This window comes from Mercenaria mercenaria, chromosome 16 (assembly GCF_021730395.1).
Source record: "Mercenaria mercenaria strain notata chromosome 16, MADL_Memer_1, whole genome shotgun sequence".
NCBI classification, from domain to species: domain Eukaryota; kingdom Metazoa; phylum Mollusca; class Bivalvia; order Venerida; family Veneridae; genus Mercenaria; species Mercenaria mercenaria.
This window is the reverse complement of record NC_069376.1, coordinates 71,155,963-71,182,422: the sequence shown is the minus strand read 5'-3', so window position 1 is coordinate 71,182,422 and position 26,460 is coordinate 71,155,963. Positions and strand designations below refer to the sequence as shown.

At 32.8% G+C, this 26,460-nt stretch overlaps 1 protein-coding gene across 1 annotated transcript; it reads left to right on the top strand.

Moving 5' to 3' along the window:
• The first annotated feature begins 11,675 nt into the window (after positions 1–11,675).
• Positions 11,676–26,051, top strand: LOC128549390 (delta-like protein D). Its single transcript, XM_053526023.1, has 5 exons — positions 11,676–11,747; positions 12,529–12,604; positions 15,877–15,999; positions 16,586–16,697; positions 18,226–26,051. Exons 1-5 carry the CDS (start codon positions 11,676–11,678, stop codon positions 18,512–18,514), a joined length of 672 nt encoding a protein of 223 aa, XP_053381998.1. The 3' UTR covers positions 18,515–26,051.
• Positions 26,052–26,460: the final 409 nt, after the last annotated feature.

The window sequence follows — 26,460 nt, the reverse complement described above, 5'->3', positions numbered from 1 at the left end:
AATTAGATTAGTCTCTATAATTAACGTGCCAGTGCTTAGACTAGACTACAATACAAAATATTTCTTATTAAATACTGTACTCGTAGAATATAGAAACTGTACGCCATGCATTTGAACATATATATGGTTAAGTCGCTTTTATGTTTCTTTCTGGAAGAAACATTGTGGAAATTGTGTTACCAATACACTGTTAGTAGTCTTTTATTTTTCATTTGAATAAAAGTAACATTTTCGGCAAAATCTATTGAAACTTCTAGCTTTTAATGGAAATCTTAGACTACATAGTTCTTTTTTTCATAATTGTATGTATAGCCGACAGAAATGCTTTGCAACAAAATTGATACTATTTTTACTGGCTTATTCTATACGTATAAAAGTATGTTAATTATAAGTGATTATCTAATTAGGACCCGTTGTTAGAAAACCAAAAATAACGTATACAAGTATCATAGATTGACGACCAAAATAAGTCATTAATGCAATTTTTTTTGGTTAAAAAATTAAACCCCAAAGATAAGGAATTACATAACAAGGGCGCATCCCGGGTGGTGTAATAATGCGCATCTGAACGACAAACAAGGTTTTATTCAAGAGCAAGTCACTGTTTGAGATATATTATCGGTTCTAACACGTTATCGATGATTATTTATCTACATCTTTGGAGATTTTCAAAAAACATTTGCCTGTTTTGTGTGGTTTTCTTTTCCAGCGCAACGCTGTTACGTTTGAAGCCATGACGTAGTAACTGTGACGCACAAACAGTGCGCGTATGTTTCAGTCTGGAAATAAATCGAGTTGTGTTAGAATATGTTTTGATTTATTCCAAAATAATTTAATCATGTAGTAACCTTACCAGACACACTTCGCCATGTGCACTCAGAACGTACTTTCCGGCACATGCGAGCACCAAGGTAGATTCTGCAATCTTACATAATCAACCAGACAGCTTGCCCGCAAGAATGCGTTTACGTGCCAAGCAAGATTTTGAACCTACAACGGTCTGGAAAAAAGGATTTGAAGTCAGCTGAAATGCATAGACTGCGTTGTTATAACTCATTTGTTTTATCAAAGCTCAATATCGATATAAAAAGAGCACAAGATGAAATAAATGCAAGCGAAACTGAAACATAGAACATAAAAATGTTCTATGGAAAATCACTGCATAATACGGAGCAAACACTTAATTAATTAAACGGGTTAAGGGTAAAGTTGAAGGCTCGCGTGAAAATCGCAAGTGATGTCATACTCAAGCCTATCTCATGCATAAACAAAATGTCCGACATACAGTTTACCAGTCAGTTACATCTGTTCCAAGTAAACCAGTGTGCAAGTAGACTGCATTAAAAATGACATTGCGTAAATTTAAATTAAGCAGTTTACGTCAATTTACACGTTTGTCAAATCTTACTGACAAGATATTTCTCTGTACATTTACAAGTGGATAGAATACATCAAAACACAGATTACCTTTGTACATTTGTTTTGAAATAGCCTCGTGGTGAAAGATCACTTTATAATCTAACAACAACTTTTAAGCATAACTAAAAGCATTTGTCTTGCTAACGCCAGCATTAGCTTTAAACTGTCCTTGCTTGAACAGAAACAAATCTGATAATTATTTTCATAAAACATAGTGATGCATATTTGACATTTGCATTTTCCTTACGGAAAGAAAGCAATAATGGTGGTTTTATCACAGTATCGACCATACGTCACTTAGATATCCTCTCCATCTGCTTTTATTACGTATAACAAGCAATTATAATCCCCTGATGCCGTCATTAGCAACATAGAAAGATTTATTAGTACCGTTATGGACAGAAGGGTAATAAACAGGCACTTAGAATTCAATGCCTTTAATGTATTTCTGCAAACAAGTTAGGAGAGAAAAAAACACCTTTTCAAATATTTGTTCAACATATAAAAATGCTTTCAAATGACGAACGAAATTACTTTGAAGATTTGAAATACGTTCTTGAAATCTAAAAATAGAGTAGCATTGATGAATGAAACAATTACATGAGATTTTTTTTCGATTTATGACATGTCACTATAACGTATGAACCTGTGAGAAAGAATGAAAAACAGTTACTTTTTATCTTAATTTCTATAAAGCATTACAATAATGGCTAAGATCAATAGAGACTTTTTGTTTACGTATATCAGTATGGTATCTACAGATAAATAAGAAGAATAGTTGTGTTTATTTTATGCTCTTCAGTGAAATACTGAAATTTATCAGTGAAACAAAATTGATAGTTTCACTGTTTCAAACAGAGAAAATATCATTTTTATTTTTCACTGGAACGGAACTACATTTGAATGCGAAATAATATGATTTATAAATGATAAGGTAAAGATGCATAAAAATAATATTAGGATCATAAATATTTACACCCTGTCATGATAAAATGTAAAAGAAATCAGGAAACGTAATAGATCTAGAACTATTTACAGTTTTTCTACAAAGACATCCTGGCGTCACGACATTATGACGTCATGATGCGATGCACGTGACGTTGCGCGGACAAACTGGATATAATTTGGTTAGAACAAAATAAATAGAATTTTTTTTGTTTCAGTGTAAGATTGAAATATATTTCACTCTTGAACCCGATAAGTTACATTTTTGCATTATAGTGTTCACTCGGTGAAATATATTTCGATCTTACACTAAAACAAACAAATATCCTCTATATATGTGAGGGACAGTGACAATATGCTCCAATATCTATATATCATTTCACCATATTGATCATATGTATATTTATGACTGTGAAATGTCTAAATAAGGTCTGCATTGCAGAAAAAATTCAATTCAGTGCGCTTAAATGTCATAAAAACTGTGACTGTCACTATGAAAATTTGTGTAAGGTCCAACTTTTTTGAATCAGTCTAGCAAATAATAATCATGTATCCTTTTTTATCTGGCGAATTCTCTACATATATTCTTTTACGGTTTAATATAATTATAGAAGCAATTTGTTCCGAACATGCAGAGCTGCCTTAACATTAAATTTCTTAAGGGATAAAATGTGTGGTTGCTATTTATGCAATGGTCAATTTTCTACTTCATTCAGTGTGATTCCATTTCAAACTTTATCTGACAGAAGATCGTATCACAAATTAGAAACACCTTATCCAGACAACTCGAGCTTATAAACGGCTGCCAGTAATTCGTATCACTGAACTGTCTACGAAAACAAATTTGGTTCATGTACAACGACTTCTAAATATACTTTTTAGAACTATTCCACGGACAGTGATCTTTGAATATTTCCAAAAGTGGCGTTTCTAGCTTTACAAGCATTTCTGTGGACAGAGCAAATGTTTTTTCCAGTCTGTTATGAAAACAATAGACAAATCTTGGTGATGCAATAAAAAGATAGCAACCTGATTTCCCTTATGACCTGCATGATGATAATATGATATTGCTTTATTAGGTTCTGGACGGTGATGGAGATGGAAAAATTTCTGTAGGCGACTTCCGGTACTTCATGACAACGTTAGGAGAGAAAATGTCAGATGAGGAGGTCGAAGAAATGTTGTCTTCAGTATATAAACGTAAACATACAAATTTTGACAGTATTGAATACAACGGTAAGTATGTGTTTTTGTCTGGTTGCAGAGGTAAACATACACATGATTAGTATATTGAATATATCAAGTATATGTGCTAACGTAAGATTATGAATGTAAACATACATAATACATTTACGGTATTGATAACATTGGCAAGTTTCTTTATCAATTAAACCATACACATTTAAGGAGAAAATTGATTTAAGGATAATAGTTTTCTAGAGCAGATTACATGTATGCAATACTTTAAAACATTCCTGGAAGCATATAAACTTACAAAGTCTGTTGAGATCAAATGATCTGTAGTAATATTATTTTCTTTATACTGACACTGATATTTTCTCAGAAAAACATTTTCTCTCTAGGCTCATCTCACAGGCAAGAGATATTGTAAATTTTTTCAGAAAGTGGTATCAGAGAGGATTGATTTTATGGCCAGTGCTTTACATTTTATGTCTCTAACGGCTGATGCCAGTCTAGGAAGCATATAGCTTTATATTGGAACATTGAAAGCAAAGAAACATTCGAAAAATATGAAAATTAAACTACAGACCAAGAAATAAATGTCATTTGATTAATATTCATATTTTTAAATGGCAGGTATATTTGCATCATTTTTTTAGGGGAGAATGGGTGGTGGGGGTATATTTCGTACAGGCCGCTATATTGTCAGCGTATATGATTAAAGCATATTGCTTTCTTCTGTTTATGTTCAAGAAAATATCGTTTGATTACCTACATTGTAAAATGTCAATAATTACCCTTTATTATATAATATCTGAAATAAGAGATGTTGAGGTTTTATCCCATGTTGAACTTCATGAACCTAACTCCCTTTCCGGATAATTCATCCATTCGGATAAACAGAATGCGACAATCGGTTAGGAATACTTAATATCCGTAAATATCGTGACACCGTTTAACGTTTACTAAATTGACGTTGAAATTAAACTGTAAAATTTTGATTGTTTATATTTCGCCATAAACCTTTCGTATTAGCCCGAACGTTGACATACACTCAGTTCCAAAACAAAATGTGCACTTAGTTTTCTGTTATTTTTTCTCGGTTATTTTCATGAAAACTTATAATGTTTGGTACCAAAATTTAAATCAGATCGTAAACAAATTGGTGTGCATTTTAGATTTTGAGTTATACCTGAGAGTAAGTGTATGAAAAAATGAAACAGAAACGTCGGGGAATTTTTTGAATTATTTAAACTTAAAAAGTGCACACTTTCTTTTGGAACTGAGTATATTGATGTCCAGCGAGGATTTACTATATCGCAGTCTACCCTGTATACTTTCGGTGACTCCACTTCAGGATAATTTGCGTTCCTTTTATGTTGGCTATGATAATTTACTTATTCTGCATACATCAATGTATTTAGAAATCGCTTATGCGAAATGTGCACGCAGGTCTTCAGTCAGTCGTTCTCATCAAGCGTTTAATCTTTTGCGGTTACGAAAAGCTTTTTGAAGTATTGTTTTAAAAAAGTTACCGGTATTAGTTTCTACTTGCACTTACTCTCCGTTTTGGGATATTTAAAAGGCAGCAAATTCAATGTTTATCTATCCTTTTCCTACTATTTTTGTAAATGAGGGAACTAGATTTTGAAAGATATCAAATTTCCATTGTGGGAATTTATGATTTTTAAAACAATTAAAGGGCAGTACTATATCTGAGCAAAGATCATGTGCAAATTAATAATTCTGTCGGGTTTGGCGATTCTTACTAAACTACTTTTTATTTATAAGCAATTTCTGCTTCGGACGGACGGACGAAAAGCCAGACGTACAACGCCAAATCTTGATCCCTCCACTGTCGGCGGAGGATATAAAAACGTAGAAGAAAATGTATTTCATGGGTCTTGTGAGAATAATAAAAAAATGTTGTCCCCTGTCTGTCGGCCTCTGCAAATTTTCTTGCAGCGACTGTTCCTAGGTCCCATCCGCTGCCTAAGTAGAATTACGTTGATTGTTCTAAGCATTTGTGAAATAACCGTTTTTAGTTTTGAAATATTCATAATATCAAAACCAGTGACAATTTTTCAAAGAAGAAAACAGTATGTCCGTTGGAAACATGTATAATTTTATTCATATATATATGAATTTTATCTTTCAGATTTGATTGAAGGACTTGCAGAAGCAAGTTTGGACACGTGATGACTTGAACAGTCTGTACAATCAACTACGACAAGCTCACAGAAATCCCCAATGGCGCACAAATTAGTTTAGAAACCTATTTTTGTACTTAAATATCTCATGTAAATTGATTTTTTTACTATTTTTAGAGAAAATGTTTCATGCAAAGTAGCTTAGTTTTCGATCATATCATTATTGACTAGAACTGTTTCTTTTTTGTTCCTATATACTTTTTATGACACAAACTAAGTCTGAGAAAAGACTGTATTGTGATATTAAAACAACGGTCAAACCTTTTTCCCCAGGAGAAAGACCGCACCTACATAACATGTATTGAAAGGTCAACTTTTTCTGTTCCCTTTTGTTTACAAAAGATAAAAGGTAAGGGTAGATTTCCAGGAAGCACAGAGCACCTCAAATACAGCCATAGATCAATGCATCGCAAAATAGGCCCACGATAAAAAGATGCTATAACTACATAATTGTACAACCCGTTAATAAATACTTTTTCATATAAATGAAATCATTAGAACATGTCATAAACATACTAGACCCACTTGTTCGAAACTTTAACAGGCGATTAATCTAACGGTGGGTTATATTTGGACATTTTAGAAGACGTAGAAAAACAACTCTTCTATGAGTTAAGGATGATGAACACTGAAACGTAAAATCAAAGTAGTGTTTCCCACCAAGACTAACATTTAACCGGCTGTTACTATAACAGCCGGTTAAAGTCTCGAACAACTTCGCCAAGAGCAAACATTTAGATCACCAATATCGTGTTTCAGTTGGAAAATGTAATGGAAGAAATGCAATAGCATTTTTTCAGGAACTACCTTAAAAGACACAATTTATCCAAACAGCAAACTATAATAAAATCACATGTGTCATATAAGTAATATATTTGTCTTAAATATAACTAAAAAGGTGGTTGAAAAATGAATTTAAAAAAGACGAATTTTAATTTTTGTCAAATTTATTGTCTTGAATCCTCGTCTTATGTTATACTTTACATAAAGGAAAACTACTATGATTTGTTTTTCTAATATCAATATCTTTATAAAGCAATAAAATATGACTGAAATTGTATATGTGTATGTAAATGTAAATAATGTAATTTATGCACGTCAATGAATAAGTGTGATAGTCACTGACAGAAATAATTGAATTTGTTCAAAACAAAATTTGCAATATAGATTTTGTCATTTTATATTTATTATTTAGCACTTATGTTGTAGTATTTGATTTTTAATATCATTTACTTTGATATCATCTGTATGTAATATTTTGAGAAGGACTAGAAAAGATAATAGGTAAGGGTAGATTTCTCGGAAGCATAGAGCACCAAAAACACAGCCTCAGAGCCACGCATTTGCAAAGTAGGCCAACAACAAAAGAAGCTGTAATGGAAGGACAAAGTTCATTTTTTGAAGAGATATATTTATTTCACTTAGGTAATTTGACTGTCTTCAAACGAGTGTAAATCTGCACTGGGACTTTTGAATCGTTCCACCTTTCTTAACGCACAAAATAACATCAAAACATTATATTTAGATTTTTACAATAGCTTGCTACAAAAACTATTTGTTTTCATTCCAGGAGTATGATGATACCAAATCAAATGCAAGGCTATCGACCTTTTAAATATGTAGATAGATCAGGCAAAATACCCGCCAACGTTACCCGCTAATTGCTTTCAGATAAAAATGCAAATCTTTATTTTTATTTAAAACATCATTAAATCTAGCAAAATACAGCCATGTCTATTTAGGTCCAATTTTTACCGTCGGAAAAAAAGATCTTTTTGTCCAGTTTTGAACGATTTCTTCGCACGACGCCATTAGATTCATGTTTCTCTGAATGACGTCAGATTGCACGTACAATCTCGTGAAAAAGACAAACGTTGACTTTATTGCATACGCAAATAAACGTTTTTGTCACTTATAGCGAATGTAAATATTAGCGATTAAGCCAACTTCCATTTAATTCTTTATAATAGAACTAAATGCATTGATCGATGCTTTAAAAAGTTGATAATGTTATGGCAATATAATTATAACCGCTAACGTCTATTTTATTCGAAAGTCTTCCATTCTATTCTATAAAAACACAATTGTTTTTCAATGGGCATGCCCTCATATATATATCACCGTAACAATATGTTATAATGAAAAAATGCTGTGGTATATATGACTTTAAATTTCAAACTATTGTACAGCAGCTCTTTATGTCAAGACTACTGCGCCATTTTCTATACATTTTACATTTGTATCAATGAATATTGTTGTAACGTACTCGATCACTTTGGGTTTACTTTTTATACACAATAAAAAGCAAGTAGTAGTGTTTTCTAACATTGAACGAATGTGTATATATATGTTGTGGTAACGCAAGTAAGAAAGTGTTTAAAGTATGATGAAACTGACATGTTGCCTATCTAAGGTATCCAAAACGAACAGCGCTATTAAAAAAGCAAAATGCCATTAGGTCATTATGCCTCGTAACCATCAGAAAGAGGAAACAATGTCATAATACTCAGATTATGAACATATTGTCATTATTTTTTTCAATTAATCAGAGATTAAAGTTTTATCTTGTCTTCCGTGCCATTGATCCTAATCAAGTATGCTTGTTATTATTGACATTGTCTACTAAACAGTTATCAGATGATGACTGATGATCCATTGTTTTTTGGTGCGTTTTATTCTCTTGATCCGCCGAAATAAGTTTGCGCTGTTTATTTTAACACAGTGGATATTTCAGTGATTTTTGCCAGATTAGTATAGAAATGTTTAAAACTGAAATATTTTTAAAAACGTTTTTGAAATCAGTATTGCTTTTTTAGGTTTAGCCACAGAAATAAGTTTAGCTCACCGTTGATTTTGAAAGCACATACACAAGATGTGCCTCTTGGTATTTTGTAGAATTTTGCGAACATCTTTGTAAAGCAACCGACCTTCAATTCGCCTGCTGGGTGTTTTTCTCAGACTAAAGAATTTTGCATTCCAATTTAGATTCGAACACAAACGTTTGTTGTAAGTACCGCTAAATATCTTCCTTTAGAATTAACCAACAATTTCTATGAGTATTTATATGTCTGTATTACGAAAAAAACTTATTTTAAAGAGTCAAAGAATACATTTTTTTAATGTTGGTCAGCTGCAGATATCAATTACGCCAACATTAAGTCGCACCTATTGTAGGTACGCACGTATTGAGTGTACAATATATGGACTAAAGGTTAGGGTTAGGTTTAACATAGGTTTAATAGAGTGCATTCTATGCGTGCGTACGCTCAGTGCGGGAGATTTAATGCCGACCATATCAAACACTAGACGTTGTGTACGTTTGAAATAAATCTGATAGAGGAAGTCAAGAAACGCTCCCGGAAACAAAACAAATGGATATTACCAGGTCGTTAACTTCACACAAATCTGTCAAATTGAATATCCAGATAATACGCTTCACAACATTTGGCAGAGGTAATAAAGTGAGAGGACAACTTTATATACATCCTTGTTCAATGGGTGACATAGTAACATAGTAACATAGTAAATTTAGGGTTTTAGACACATGTTTTATTTGTAACAATTATCTTAATTATAAATGCAATATTTCCTTGTGCAGTTGTTCATCACCTCCATCTGCAGTATAACTGCTAGTACACTGTATTTCATTTATGCACATGTTATTATTATTACTATTATTAATGTTATTATTATTACACAAATTGATTGCATTCTTGTTTACACATTTTGTTGATTTGTTGAGCAACTTTGCAGACAAAATAAAGTATTAGATAACTTTTATGGATCGCTAGTCATTTTTTGTCTTTACCTTCTCCAAAAGCTTTCTTAGAATATATACTGTAGTTTGTGACTGTCGGCATCAATAACATATTCTGATTAAAACGATAAGGTTGTGTCTTTATTATTACAATAATAATAAAACGATAATTATTAAATCATCATAGCATATTGTACAAAATATAACTATCCTACGCGTTATCAAATAAAATGCCTAGTAATAAAATAGGCAACGCTATGATGTTACTGTGATAAGCACACATGCAAGAAGAATGCAAAATATTTGGAACTTTGGGGCTTAATGCACAACAATTTGTCCAAGTAATTCACAATACTAAGCTGCATACGCAAAGAGGGAAATAAAAGCATGGGTTCAGCAATCTCAGGTGTTAGAATTTTTATCGCAAAATAATCCACTTATATATCTATATACGAGCGTATGAATAGCCCACGAGCAGTATTTGTTTTTCAACTCTCGACGGATCATTTTTCGTCTGGCTGAAAAGCTCACAAATCCTGTTCTAAATAAATGACTGTCAATTTCAGTATTATTCTTGAAATGCCGATCATTTAGGTCTAGTAAGTTATGAACGCTCGCCCTTGACACCAATAATAAGTGAAGGCCACTGAAGCAATTCAGCCGCTGTATGCATGTCACTTTTGCGCATCATATTATTTATGATATACTTGCTATGTAAGTTACAATAAAATTGCTAAAACTGTAAATTACATATGTACTCGTTAATTGGACCACTTTTTGCTTGATATTTAGAAAGTAGTACTTCAGTCACAATGAAAAGAATGAAGTCACGAATGTCACTTATAAATAAATCTTCTTAAATGCGTTCTTAAAAGTTGATATAAGATTTTGCAGCAAAATAACCAACTCAAAATTTGCTCGCATATATAATACAGTGCATGCAGTTAATACTTATTTTCTTATTGAATGTTTCCGATATGGGCTAAAGCACAGGGCATTTTTACTTGTTCATGCACAGAATCCATCACGATGTCTTAACAAACTCGGCTGACAACTTTGCAATTCTAAGGCGAAATGATTATGTTTATTCTTAAAGGGCACTGTATAATGACATATAGCAGTATGTGGTGCGGCCTGTGGGTTCATGCTGATAAATATATAACACAGCAGCAGATATGGCTGGTTACCTTTTGTTCAAGCATGTTATCATCCGGTAACAACACCCATGAAGTGCTCACGCGTAGAATTAATTGATCGGGGCATCTCATGTTAAATGGACATGACAGGTTTTACTTTGTAACAAAATAAGCAGAAAATATAATTTGATTTATCTACTAAAAATAACTTGAATGTGTTTCACAAGAGAACACAATATCCTTTAATATCGTTATCAAGATTGATGACTGCGAGTTGGGAAAAACATTGATTTGATCGTAATTCCGTTAGAACTGAGAATGTTTGCTAAATTAAAAAAAAAATAATATTCTCTTTCTATTTTTGTAGTTTGAACATTTCAGTTCAAGTTAATTAAGTGACACATTTACATGTTGTACAACTACGAGTAAGAACATGACAGCAGTTGGCCTGACTTTAGGAGGTTCTCGAATATTTATTCATTTCATTGATACTGCTATAGTCGGTAGTAATACAGCCGGTCGGTTTAAAAGCCCTGCAGAGCTTGTGTTATATTGTTGTGATATCCGACTTTAAATAAATTTTACTTGACTTGAAATTTTACTTGACAGCCCACAAACAGCATTATTTTTGAACGGGCGTTTCCAATGTTTGATGCAGAATGTACTCTTTTAAGTTGATCTGCCAAACATAAGTTATAAGAAAGGAACGTTTATCTTGACCGTTTTGTGTTTAAAATATCGCTTTTACTATACTATTTTCAATCGTTAAATTGTAAAACACCAGCTGGCAAAATGTTATCTATATATATGTTTTATTTCAATAAATCAATGGAAGAACAATTCAATAAAGTATGGACTAAAACTTTCACGTCCAGTGCATTAATAGTTATAATTTTTATGGCTATTTTACCTATTTTGAAAGTCCATTACAAAGGCAAAAGGGAAGTCAAATCCGTAACACTTTGACTGCTGTTGTTGTTGTTGTTTTTGGTTTATAATTGGCAAGTTAAAGGACACTTGTCAAGCATGTTTTCTGAAAGATCAAAAATAAGTTCCTCTGATAAAGATATAACAAACGTACTCAAGCGAAAGACACAAGTAATATGGGCACAACCAAGGCAATTATTAAAACAAATAGTGAGTGAATTGTAATTAATTTTAAAATTGCAGTATCAAATATGCATCAATGCAAGCAAACATTTGTAAATTGCAAGTTAACCATTAGATGTTTACTTTATGATTAAATTTTTTTTAGTAGATTTCATCAGTCACTGACTCTTTTGTTTTTACCTGCGCTTTTTGCAGCCAATCTAGGACCACTGTTCTAACCGTATCATTTGACCAACATGCTAACAAACATTTATATGTAACATAAAAAACTATCTGAGTTAAAAACATCATTTTTAAAGTGTCAGTTTTTAAAGAAGATGTAAGTAAACGAAGTATTTTCATACTAGCCTTTCACACAATGTCGGAAACAGTTTTAAATAAATTATAACATATTAATCAAAGCACTTTTGAAAACAAAAACCTTAACTTAAGAATATCTGTGGTAGAATAGTATAAAAATGTTTATTATTACTTTTATAGCTATTAAAGCGTTTGTCCATTTTAATTGATATATGCTGGCGAAATTTGATTGAAATCAGTGAACAAGTAAATAGATGTAATACATATGTATTTTGGACAGTGATACATAAATACTTTCTGATATCACAGTGATATTCAACGCTCTATTTTCTGTTTTAAAATTCAACTCAAGGGCACAAGGAAAGAATAACTTGATTTTTGAACGACGAATTTCTTTTATCATTATTGAAATAGTGCAACTGAAGGAAACATTATGAGTTCAAACTGTCATATACTGAGCGACGAATAGAAATCATGTATCATTAGCAGCTCATCTTACTCATGTTCATGTACCACTGGCTGGATTGGTGACAATTGTACACTTGGTAAATATCATCGAATGTTTCAAAAATTGACATTCAAACGTAACCGCATGATTCACTTGTACATGGCTAGCAGATTAACATGCAAGTTTTACGACTGTCTTCTTCAGATATTATATTTTAGACATGAGTTTATTAATGCTTCATTTACACAACAGTTATTAAATTTGTGATAATCTATATGGAAATTTAACTGTACTGTACAGTTGCAAACCACTTTTCAGAAAAAGTAGATTAGTTCTAGAATGTATTACAGTTTGATGTGAAATATGAGCTCCAATTACTTTGATCGTCTTATATTCCTTAAATTATGGCAAAATGCACTTCTAACCTTTGAAAACACGGTATCATAATAACACAAAAATTAGTGCAAGACTAAATCTTAACAATGTTGACCTGACGACTCACTTTAAAATGGCACCAGAAACATCCAATTTGAAATTCATACATCAACATGTATAGAACAAGTACAAGTATATCAACAAGTATAAAAACGAGCATGTAATAATAAAATATTCTCTATTTTAACTGAATGTTTGACTTTCATAACAGCAAACCATAATTTTCGCATTGATTCAAACAGGGAGTAAAAAGATATTAAGAATGAATTAAAATTAAGATAATTCCCTTTTGTATTTCATTGTAGTTTTCCCTTATGTTTCGTCCAGCTTTCCTGGAATAACATACTACGTCGTTTATCGGAACTTTGTTGTACCTATTACCATTAGAACCTTTTGAAACAATCCTTTACATGGGTTACAAAACACTGGTTTATATGCTCGATCAACGTTAATCTATAATGATACATGCTGAAACAAACCGCTGTCACAATCACTGTGAAGCTAGCCTTATAACAAACATAATATTCTAAAATCAGCAAATATACGAATACAATTTACTTACACCTATGAGATTTGCAGTTGACTCAGTAAAATTCTAATCTGTTATATGTTACATTTTCCATACGGTTGCCTCAATAGGTAGGGAAGAAAATAAAATCAAGAGGCAAATATTGCCGTGGCCAATATCTGACGCCTCTGATTCGTATCATTGGTCTGTGTTGGTCTTGAATCGAGAAATTCTTATTTAGTCAAGTTGGTCTGTATAAATTGGTGTTCATATGGATTGGTGAATATATTCTTTTACTATGATAATTCAGAGCAATGTTCACATGGGTTGGTGACAATATTCTCGTGCTGGAAGATGTTTAAAATTGTCCGCCTTATATATAGATGATTTTATCTTCACGACCTGAGCTGTACGAATTAGTTTTTTTATTTGGAACGTTTGTAAAAGTTGTATATTGTTTTTATCTTTCTGATGGTATTATTACATGTAAGGACTTAATATTTGTACACAGTAGAAACCGGCAGATAAAATTGAAAAAAGTCTAACGTGATACTGCCTCTTCTACAGCGCTTGTAAGAAATGAGGTACATCAGTATTTTCTGAATCAATTTCATTACTTTCTAAAACAAATAGGCAATATAATAGAAATTAAATAATTACACGATTTGATCATAACTTTTCCCTAGCACATGTACGACACCAGTATAAAGTTATATAATATGCAAGTGCATGATTGTTTATATTAGTTTACTGTCAGGTATATTCTTCCCTGTTTTAGTTCGGGATTACACTATTATTATTGGTATAATAGGGGAACTACTCGAAAACTAAGTAATATATTTTAGAAAAAAATAGAAAACAACCTTAAATTCATAATGTTATGTTTTCGTTTTAAATAGGATGCATCAACAATAACGCGGAAAGGGGTTTTAATGAACTTTAGAAATAGACACTTTCGGCGCCTATGTCTACAAAAGCATCTTAATGCAAATTCCTTGCTATGGTGTATTGAAATAAAAAAGAACTGCTTTGCAATAGAACTGACTGACACCAATAAAAGTCATTCTACCATAGTACGGTTTAATAATTTTCCAGGCATTGATGCTAGCTTAAAGCTATATTATTGTAAAATTCTACTTTGTGTTCAACAGGTATGATAGGTTTACGTTTGAAATATTGCTGTTTGTAATATTAAACAGTTAAAACTTACATTCGTGAACGCGTCGCTCTTCCATGTTTGGAATTATATGCAGTCAATAAATTGCACGACTTTTAAGGATGGATTTCAGGTTGGTTTAGACTTTTTGTTAGATTAGTTATCAAAGCGAACTAGTTCGTTGTATTACATACTACTGTAGAGTTGATTTTTGCGATTTCTTTTTCTCTTTATATCTTAACTGTCATTAAAACTTACCAGATTTTCATTCATGATTTGTAAAATTACTATTCTGAAAAACGAAATCACTCATTTATGTACAGAGTGTAAATGTCTAAATATCATATGTCTTTTTCTTTACTGTTGATATAGAAATACCATAATTGTCAGGGAGCATGATGAGATGTAATAAGTGAAACTCCTTGAGACAAAATTCTGGAGTCCTGTGAGGACAAGTTATGGTATACATAATGTACTTAAACAAAGCAAATTAATCGATACATTATCATGATTTGCATTTTTTCTGATAATCTCATTCGTACCGTATGTAGTCAGAGATCTACGTAAACGTCGGTTTACTAACTGACTTCTCCCTGAAACCTTCGTTATCTTTTAGCAGTTATTTGCCATCTAGGAATCATTTTTACGACTTAAAAGACTAAGGACTAATGAGACGTCTGTTTCATTATTTTATAAATGTAGTTATCTCCATGATAGAATTTTCTACGTTCAATTTGAAAACAGACTGCACCGGTAACGAGTAGCCGTTGTGATTTAAACTTTCAGTTTGCTTCACTTATTTAAAATACGTGACCTAATTATACTCATATTGCGAATAACATTTATTATTTTACAATACAATGCACTGAACACTATAGGTGTCTTCTAACAGCAAAAGTCTACACTATTTTTGAATAGCCTTCATACACTGTACTGTATGATTCGAAGAAAATGTTACACTCCATGTGTGAATTGTATTTTCCACAACTGATAAATATCTGTATCCCTGTAAAACATTCTGATGACACAAAAGCTTAGAATCCATTTTTCAATAATATCATATTTAAATGTTTCGTTGGGCAAAACATTTTTTTGCATAACTTAAGAAAATCACTGTCATTCATGATATTTATCAAATCTAAGTTTAAGAGATACATATATTTCATTTAAGTATGAAAATACCTTAGGATGATCCAAAGGCATATGTTATCTCTGTCCCTATGGACATCGAATTCTAGCTGTAAAATGTGTTGATATTATCTATTTGTAGATGATCCATGTTTGCCCAATCCCTGTGAGAACTCAGGCACGTGTATTCAGTCTGGAACGACGTATCAGTGCCAGTGTCCTTCAGAATATTCCGGAACAAATTGTACCTTTATAATAAAAGAAGGTATTTTATTTATAGAAAAGTTTGTTACATCATGTGTTGACACGAAGTCGAAACAAAGGCTTGCTTTCTGTCCAAGACACCAATGAACTATCTGTATCGTATAAATGATTTTGAAAACAAAAAAACCCCAACTAATCTGTAGTTTTAGTTTAAACATATATTACATATGTCTTGATATTGTTAAAGAAAGAAAACAACTCAAGTTTGCAACGCGTTTCGTAATAAAATACTTCTTCAGGCAAACACACAATGTAAACAAACATATATATGTCTGGATAGTATTAGGAGAAAAGACAACGTCTTTTAGATTTGTTCTACTAAACTCCCTACTAAAACTGTAAAATTGTTATTTTTTTAATGTTCAGTGCCAATGATTTTCTGCTATCGGAAAGATATATCGACTGCGAAATATAGAATTATACTTGAATACTAGTAAAAGGAAGAAAATTAAAGAAATTCAGTATTTGAAAGTCAAGTGTCTTATACCGCCTTTAAATTGAAGAGAATCTGCCACCACAAACATTTAATAGATGACAGAGACCATAACTCTGACTAAATTATGTAAACGATCGTTCATTTGTTTCAGAAAATAAAAGTCCTGGGAGTGGTTTATCCCCAGGTGGAATAATTGGAATCTGTATCGCAGTATGTTTGGTTGGTGCTGGTGCAGTCATAATTATCTATCTTAAATTTTGGAGGTAAGTAATTTATTTTATTTCAACTGGAATAATCTTTACTGTTAATCTAGTTTAAAAACGTAACAGATAACAATGTCTCTTGTGTGTTTTGTACATATATACGGCTTGCATGTCTTCTAGCAAAATTTCACATGACAACGAAAGCTAAACGCAGATATCTACAAAGTTACTCACTTAATTTCACTCGCATGAAACTTAATTTCTGCACACCTGAACAAAGCTAAATAAAAACCCAAATATGTTCACAGCGTAACTCAGAACTGAGGAAACGTTTACAGCTGTAATATATTTTAAGATCATTAAAAATTCTATTTACATGTTTTTATGTTTCTTTGACCTATAAGTATTTAAGTGCACTTTTTACAATTCTATAGCCCAAGTATACATTTTGCTATCCTGTGAACAGGACAGGTACACGAGATATAATTGCCATGAATACAAGCCTGCCCGATCTTCTCCATTTTCATACAATGCACTTTGCCAGGTCAGAGGTCAGGAGAAGTGAAAAGTTTAATTTGTTTTGAAATTCATGCCTTTGTTTCGCCTGTTGATCGTCGGTCATATACATAAGACTATGCGTAGCTTAGTTTGAATCCACTTAACTGTAGTTACTACTAAACTTTGATAATGTGGCAGCTGACCTCAATACAATAGACACTGTTTATTTTCCAATACAGGTAAATCCAATTATTGTTTTGCATAAGATCTATGACAGATTATCTTTGAACACCCCTGGACTTATTGGACTCAACTGCCACATTATCAAAGTTTATTAGTAGATAGTGTAAAAAGAGAGTTGAAATACTTTGAAAATGTTTTGTTCTCTATTAGCGATTGCGTCAGGCGTGTAGATTTCCTACTTTCGGTTTGATTGATTTCAAAAATCAATATTGGAGATGACTACTTGAAGTTTTTGATTTATCCCATCCTTAATGCAAACTCATTTGTTTTATTTTGGTCAGGTGTTCAAAGGATATAGCGACTTGGGAAATGCAGAAACAATAGATTTTATCCGAAATGTATTACATATACGGCCTGATAAAATTTACACTGTCAAACCTGTGTATGAAGACCACATTAGGGAAAAAATACTTTAATTTGCTGGTGGACTATATTCAGAGGTGAAAATGTAGTAAATGTGTTCCAACCAGAAATGAAATATGTTTTCTTCTCAACCAGACGGTTTTAGTTTATATGCAGAGATTAATCGATTACTGCTATCTTTGCTATTTTTGTGTATTTCGCTGTTGCATCAATAAAAAGTTTCAAAGAACAAGTAAAATTACATTTCAATTATAAGTTTAATGTCCATACGAAGGAGCAGTGAAAAAGCCAACGAAATTTAATCATTCCGGAGTATTTCAAAACATAACAACAATGCATTTCAGGAGCAGACCGATATTTTAGAACAGAGGATTGATTCATTTCATTCTTTATACGTAATTACGAGACACATCTAAAATATGAAGAAAAAGAACAATCCTTGTAGTACATTTATTTGTTTTAGTATTTGAATATTTTATTTCAGTGTGAATGCAAGAAAGATAAAGACAGAAATGAAGACTGATTTAGCAAAACTTGAACATTTCAAGACTCAAAGAACGCAATCTGCACTAAGGAGCAATACCGTAACACCGTTAGGTTTTGAGAAAATTACCATTGAAACAGAAACAGCGAACACAACACGTATACAAAATGGGAACGGGAATGAAATCGAAAAACTAGAACATACACCCAACGGGAAAGTGAATACATATGAAACACTGGATTATACACCTGGTGGGAAAGTGAATGAATTCGAATCTTTGGGTAAATAAACCTAATAAGAAAGTGAACGGATGAGAAAAATGGGACGTACTATCTTATGGTAAAGTAAATGAATATGCATGCAAAAAAGGAGCGTGATATTCAGAACAGACACTGACTTATCCTTTCCCATAAATTCAGAATATTACCAAAAAGCAATAACTACAACACAGTGGTACGTTCAAGAAAGAGTGGTATTCACTTGTTTATTAAAAACTCTATTCAGGAGATTCATTTAGACAAGAATATTTTTATCTGATTAGGTACACAATGTATACTGCATAATAAAACATAATGATAAATAAACTTATGTTTTAAACCATAACTATTTTATTACCTCACCTGTCACGTAGTGACAGGGTGAGCTTTTGTGATCGCCCGTCGTCCGTCGTCCGTCCGTTCACAATTTCCTTGTGAACACGATAGAGACCACATTTTGTATTTGATTTAATTAAACTTGCACACAGCTTGTATTGGCATGATATCTTGGTTCCTTTGGAAAACCGGCCAGATTCTATCATGGGTTTCAGAGTTATGGCCCCTTAAAGGGCCAGAATTGGCCATTTGTATACGTCCGTTTGAAAAACGGGACGTATTATGGGAACACCCCTGGCGGGCGGTGTTCACATACTTTGTCCGGAGCATATCTTCTTCATGCATGGAGGGATTTTGATGAAACTTGGCACAATTATTCACCATTATGAGACGGAATGTTATACGCAAGAACCAGATCCCTAGGTCTAAGGTCAAGGTCACACTTAGAGGTCAAATGTCAAATTCAAGAATGGCATTGTCCGGAGCATATATTCTTCATGCATGGAAGGATTTTGATGTAGCTTGGCACAATTGTTCACCATCATGAGGCGGAGTGTCATGCGCAAGGACCAGGTCCCTAGGTCTAAGGTCAAGGTCACACTTAGAGGTCAAAGGATACAAGAATGAAAACTTTGTCCGGAGCATTTCTTCTTTATGCATGGAGGGATTTTGATATAACTTGGCACAAATGTTCACCACCACGAGATGGAGTGTCATACGCAAGAACTAGGTCCCTAGGTCTAAGGTCTAGGTCACACTAAGAGGCCAAAGGTCAGATACAAGAATGACTTTGTCCGGAGCATTTCTTCTTCATGCATGGAGGGATTTTGATGTAACTTGGCACAATTGTACAATTGTACAAATCATGAAACGGAGTGTCATGCGCAGGTCCCTTCTTTAGAATTACTTCCCTTTGTTGTTACTATAAATAGCTTATATTGTTACTTTTTCATTACTAGTCGTAGCGAAAAATCGAGACCACTTTTCTGTGGTACAACATGCATGTTACATCCAATTCTGAGGTGTATTTTGACCTATCACTACCTCGTAAGTATTTTTATGTGGACTTACAATTTTTTTTGATTGTTTTTTTTTTTAAGATTAATTTCCCTTAGTTGTTACTATAAATAACTTACATTGTAACTTTTTTATAATTGACCGTAGGGAAAAACCAAGAAAACTTTTCTGTGGTACAACATAATGTTACTTTCAATTTAAGGTATCTCTATCTGGTAAGGATTTTTGGTGGACTTAGAAAAACAAAAGAATTACAATAATTACTAAAAAATACATAGTAAACAACCACAAAATTAAAATTCCATTTGCAAATACAGGTGCTAATGTAAAGAAATTTGCTGTGACGGGCGTATATTGTGACATTCTGGCACTCTTGTTAGCTTGTGAACACGATAGAGACCACATTTTATAATCAGCTTTAATAAAACTTGCACAGAAGATGTATTGGCATAATATCTCGGTTCCTTTCGAAAATTGGCCAGATCCCGTCATAGGTTGCAGAGTTATGGCCCACTTACACACAACTTAAGTCACAAGAAGATCTCGGTTGCTTTCGAAAACCGGCTTGATTCCATCATGGGTCCTAGAGTTGTTGCCCTTGAAAGGGACAAAATTTTCTATTTTGGTCCTTTCAGCCATATAGATGTTTCATTTATGCTTTGATTTGATACACACTTGCACAGAATGATTATCTTGATGATCTCTAGGCCTGGATTGAAACTTGGTCATGTCAGATCAAAAACTAGGTCATCGGGTCAAATCAAAGGAAAAGCTTGTTAACAACCTAGAGGCCACATTTATGACCATATCTTCTTGAAACTTGGTCAGAATGTTTATCTTGATGATTTCTAGGCCAAGTTTGAAACTTGGTCATATTGGGTCAGAAACTAGGTCATCAGGTCAAATCAACTCTTGTTCATTTGATGTGCATGAAACTTTGCCAGAATGTTTGTCTGCATGAAATATCGCATTAATTTTTATCTGGGTCATGTGGGGTCAAAATCTAGGTCACCAGGTCAAATCAAAGAATAAGCTTGTTTACACCCTAGGGGGCACATTTTTGATTCTATCTTCATAAAATTTGGTCAGAATGTTTGTTATCATAAAGTCTTGGATGATTTCAAATCTGGATCACGTGGGTCAAAAACTAGGTCACCAGGTCAAATCATAAGAAAAACTTGTATACACTCTAAAGGCCACTTTTTTGCTCCAAACTTCCCGAAACTTTGTCAGAATGTTTGTTTTCATGAAATTTAGGACAAGTTCGCATCTGGGTCATGTGGGGTAAAAAACTAGATAACTTGGTCAAATCAAAGAAAATGCTTCTTTACACTCAAGAGGCCACATATTTTGGTCCAATCTTATTGAAAATTGGTCAGAATATTTGTCTCCATGAAATCACTAGGGAAAACATGTTTACACTGTTATGGCGTATTACACAGGTGAGCCATCTTGGCCCTTTTGTTTAGAATAAAGGAAGATGTTTTTTTTGAGTTCTAAGGAACACTTTTCTGTAGCTTAGATACTTTCTAAGTAGTATCATACTGCAATTCTTAAGAGTCAATAAACTGGTGATTAAGCGAGCTGATCTCATTTTTTGTGCTATTCAATTTTAGTAATATGTTATTTTCTGAATGTTTTTAAACATTGGTTCATTTATACCAGTCTGCAAAACATACTTTATGTTATGACTGAATTATTTACTTTCGGAGTATTAAAATGCTATTGTACAAAAATCATAGGGACTTTAAAACCAAATAAATTGTTTTGTACATTAAACTGTTTTAAAACTTTGAAAAAATTATTTTAATCATTATCATGTTTGATTCTGCCTTTGCAGCCAGAGTAGATCATGATCAGCCTGCACAGTCTGATCATGATCTGCAGTGTTCGCCATTCAGTCAGTATCTTTTAAATAAGGAAGCCTTTTAACAGTCAATGGTACTGTCTAAATTAGAAGACGGACAAATTCATTATCAAAAAAATAATCGGTGTAAAATCGGGGTAAAGGTTAACAATAGTTCTTTTAAAGGATAGTGATATTTATAATGATTGTTTTATCGCAATGCTAAAATAAAATATGCAGTCAAATAGATTAGGCTGAAACAAAGAATAAAATCAAATTTTAATTTAGCAGTACTTATTTTCCTAGAATTTTAGCAAAATATTAAATTAAAAAGCTCCATGTGGTTCTGGGACGATCTATGTATGAAAAGAATTGGAACCACTGCATTACCCTTGCATGATCGTAAGAGGCGACTAATAGGGTCTTAACAGTTTGTTTTGCAGTAACTCTGTGATTCCAGCAGGTATGCAAATTTTGATTTCATACCTCATGTTTTTATTTCGATGTAAATGAGTTGTGGAACCAAAATTTGTAGTCCTGTTTCGCGCCATATAACCTATACTGTGTTGGTGCGCCGTAAAACTCAAATAAATAAATAAATAAAAAAGACATTTGTTTGATGTTCGTGATGTTTGTCTGAAGACATGCCCTTTTTGGCCGGTATATTTTAGTACCAATTGTGTAGAAAGTTTCGTTATATTTTTTTGTGTAATTGTAAATTTGGCTTTCAGAATATAAGTTTAACTAAAATGAATTAGTATCAATAGATGTAAAGAGTTCGAAACTGTTTTGACATTAAATTTGAGGCAGACCATTTTCAGATGAGAGAGAAATTTAAGTCACATTTTTCACCCTCAAATTTGTACTGAGATATATTGATTATTTCATGGTATACATACAATTTGATATAATGCACACTTCGCTCTGTGTTAAAAGTTGTTGTGCCATGTTAAGATACGTTCGTTGAAGTTGCTTTTTATAGAATACTTTTGAAGAATGTGTGATGTCCTGTTACATCTCTATAACTAGTGCATGTTATGCAATTAAAGTCATTTTATATACATATTCTAAGGTTATAAATTATTACTGTTTGCTTTTTTTATAAATGTTGTTAATCTTAATATCTATTTATAGCTTATGTGATTCTTATAACGCTTTTTGCTATACAATTTATAAGTGTTGTTTCACATGTTGTTAGTGTAATTCACACAACCTTTATCATTGTAACACAGGTATTTTAACATGTATCAGGCTAATAGGTATATTTATCAATGCAATACATTGAAGTTGAATACGAAAAAGATAATTAATTAGTTTATACTAATTTATATAAGGAAGATTGTGAATCAAGTTCTGCGACTTATATTAATCACTCCAGATTGAATCCATCGCCACGAGGGTATGAGAGAAGTGGCCAGTTTCCCTTTTAATGCTGAGCGCCAAGCAATGGAGCTACTGGTGCCATTTTTCATGTCTTTCATATGACGTAGCCGGGGATCGAATCCACGACCTCCCGCACTCGAAGCGGGCGCTGTACCACTGGGCTATTGAGGCGGTTATTTAGATAATTAATTATTTAAAAGCTATGAATACAAAACAAAACTACAACAATCAACAAACCTTTAAACATGTGAAGGGGCCTCCGTGGCCGAGTGGTTAAGGGCGCTGACTTCAAATCACTTGACCCTCATCGATGTCGGTTCTAGCCTCACTCGAGGGTTGAATTCTTCATGTGAGGAAGCCATCCAGCTGGCTTGTGAAAGGTCGGTGGTTCTACTCAGGTGCCCGCTCGTGATGAAATAATGCACGGTGGGGCACCTGGGGTGTTCTTCCACAATCAAAGCTGGAAAATCCCCATATGACCTGTAATTGTGTCGGTGCGACGTTAAACCCAACAAAATAAATAAATTTAAACATCTGAACGAAAACTGTTTTTTTTTAATCTTAAGGCAAGTATATATCTAAAGTATTAATTTTGACATAAATCTGGAAGTTAGCCCCTTTTGAGATTAGAGACAAATTTATGCCTTGTTTTGCCTCTGAATTTGTATGGCGATATCGGCAGGGTAATTATTACATTCGGTAGAGGTATACTGTACACTTTTCGATAGGTGAGGTTGATAGTTATATTGGACAAAGGCAGATAATGTATACATTTTGGACAGGTTAATTTCTACATTAGTCGGAGGCATACAATCATTTTTTGGGAAAACGGGGTAAATTCAGTCTTTATGTTTAGAGTGCCAGTTAAGTCAAGCTTAAGATAATGATTGATGTTGTATATTCATGAAGTTTCGGTTGTATTATTCATTACCTCATAGCTTGCCTTCTATGGAATATAAATCATAGGTGCTTACCGGGCATTCATGTACATATCAAGCAAATAGGTTTTGACTCCAATACAGCCGAAAACCACGCTTGAGACGAATTCAAATGCCCACCGTCTTTACCTTAAATATACTCATTTCCCTGCCGGGCAATAGGAAGTCAATGAATTCCCTTCCACATTTAATGGTTTAGATCTAATAAGTACAATACACGACTGTATGTTAAAAGGATACATTTCTAGCCGCACTAATGTAAAAGCGCTACAATTAAAAACAAATACGAATAGTCAAGGTCGATTCACACACACTTCAAAAGCCATCACTGAACCATTCCATATTGAGGTAGACTAGTATGAAGTAGACTAATACTAAACTTTTCTCGTGGCTATTTTCAGGAATGTTTGCACGATCATCACCTCTTACGAACTACTGACCCAGTTTACACTTCCTAGTTTACAAAGTAGTTCGTCAATTGTTTTGACTTTATAAGAACTATTTGACAGTATAAACGTCAAATGTAATAGATAAATGCACAGTGGTAGGATGAAAGTAAATATCTATCTCGTCTGCTGCTCTGATTAACGTGTATGAACTTCCTTTGGAATACATTTACAGCTCTTTGAGTTAATGGCGCCAACTTATGATTTTGCATCAGAAATGACGGAAATGGCCCAGTATCATTCCAGACATGATATTCAAATGCGTATGTTAGAAACAAGAAGATCTAAATATGAAAACATCTTGTTTTCTATCTTTGCTGTACATACGCGGGGCTACTGTGATTCACATGACTCATTCCAATGTCCAGCATTTCTTAATGATAATATATCTTACATGGGGTTGTCACATAGAAAAGGAAATATCATTTCTAAATTTTCATTCTTGAAGTATAGTTTGGCATTTTTAACGTATGTCTGTTTGATCTAAAAGTAGTGATATCTAATGAATGTAAGTTTCAGGGTCCGCCATTAACGATTGTTTTCTAGACCACAAGGTACTAGTAATGTACAACCTTAAAATACATCCAATTGGTATTTGAGAAAAGTACCACTTCTATATATCATAATTCAACGGTTTTTTTCTCAGACAAATGTAAGGTTCGATTAGTTATTTCACCAAGCCAAGGATGAGTTAGACTGAGCTATTTTCATTGTTCTTTCTAGTCATACTAATTTTCTTGGCAGACATAAGACCTGCACTCTTACATACGACGTATTCTCTTCCACTTTTGTAGAAATGAATGTTTCCTGTCAGGTGTAACAGTGATTTTCGTAATCTTGCAATGGCAATAGCTTCCTGAAATGAAACAATGTTTTTGTTCACTAAATATACATGAGTAATGGTCTGAATACATCGAATTCAGACTTTTACTAGAACCTAAAAGTATTTTAAACAGAACAAGAATTGTGAGACTTGTGTTTGATACTTTTGTTTATTTGTTTGTAATATATAAATTATATATATTTACAGAGATACTTAATTATTTCTGTGTGATTATTTTTGATGTCTGAAACTTATATCAGACGACAAGATTGGAGGAAATCTACACTCTACATATGAGCTGAATCTGAGAAATTCCTAGATGTTTTATTAAATCTCATTATATAAAATGTATTTCATTAGTATTTTATATATACAATAAATGCCTATTCCTTAATATAAAATTATAATTATAAATCGTTGGTTGTGTCTAGTACTTATCAACAATGAATAACAAGCAACCGTTAATGTCACTAGCTACTAATTTAAGGAACATGCAATACGTTGTGTAATCCCCCATAAGTCATTTTTAATTTAGTGTTGATACCTCATATACCTTTTTCACAATGACTGATACCAATTGTTCTCAATATGTAAGAAAGACTTTTTGTAAACATGTATCATTAATAGCACATCTTTTAAGCATAAACTATGTTATGCTATAGTTTTCCGTTTTATAACATACACTGAAACAGTTTGAAAACGCACTCGACATAACTTTATAAAATTCGATATGAAGCATAAGTTTATTGAAGACCTTGCACTATACGTCTCTTACTTGCTTAAAAAAATCATTGGGAAGACGCGCCTAATTATATGCATGTATTTGTCAGGAGGCTCTCGAACCGAACATGAAAGTAACAAAATAATGCAAATTTCTCTAGGATACTCGCTTTCACCTGATACGTGGAATAGATAAGCAGAGTTCAATAGTAAAAAAAAACCGTTTCTAATCATTGTTGCTATATTGAAAAACATGATTTTATCTCTAAATCTTTCAATTTATTATAATTTGAACATCAGAAATTGTACGTAATAGATCTAAAACTCTTTAAATGAAACATTGTACTATAATATCTAAAGAAAGCTTTGACAGGACCTCAACGTTTTGCCTTTTCAAAGTGTCACGATTTACAAGAACATGAACTGTGTCATATGTGTGTAATATAAAATTTATGAAGCATTAGGTAGT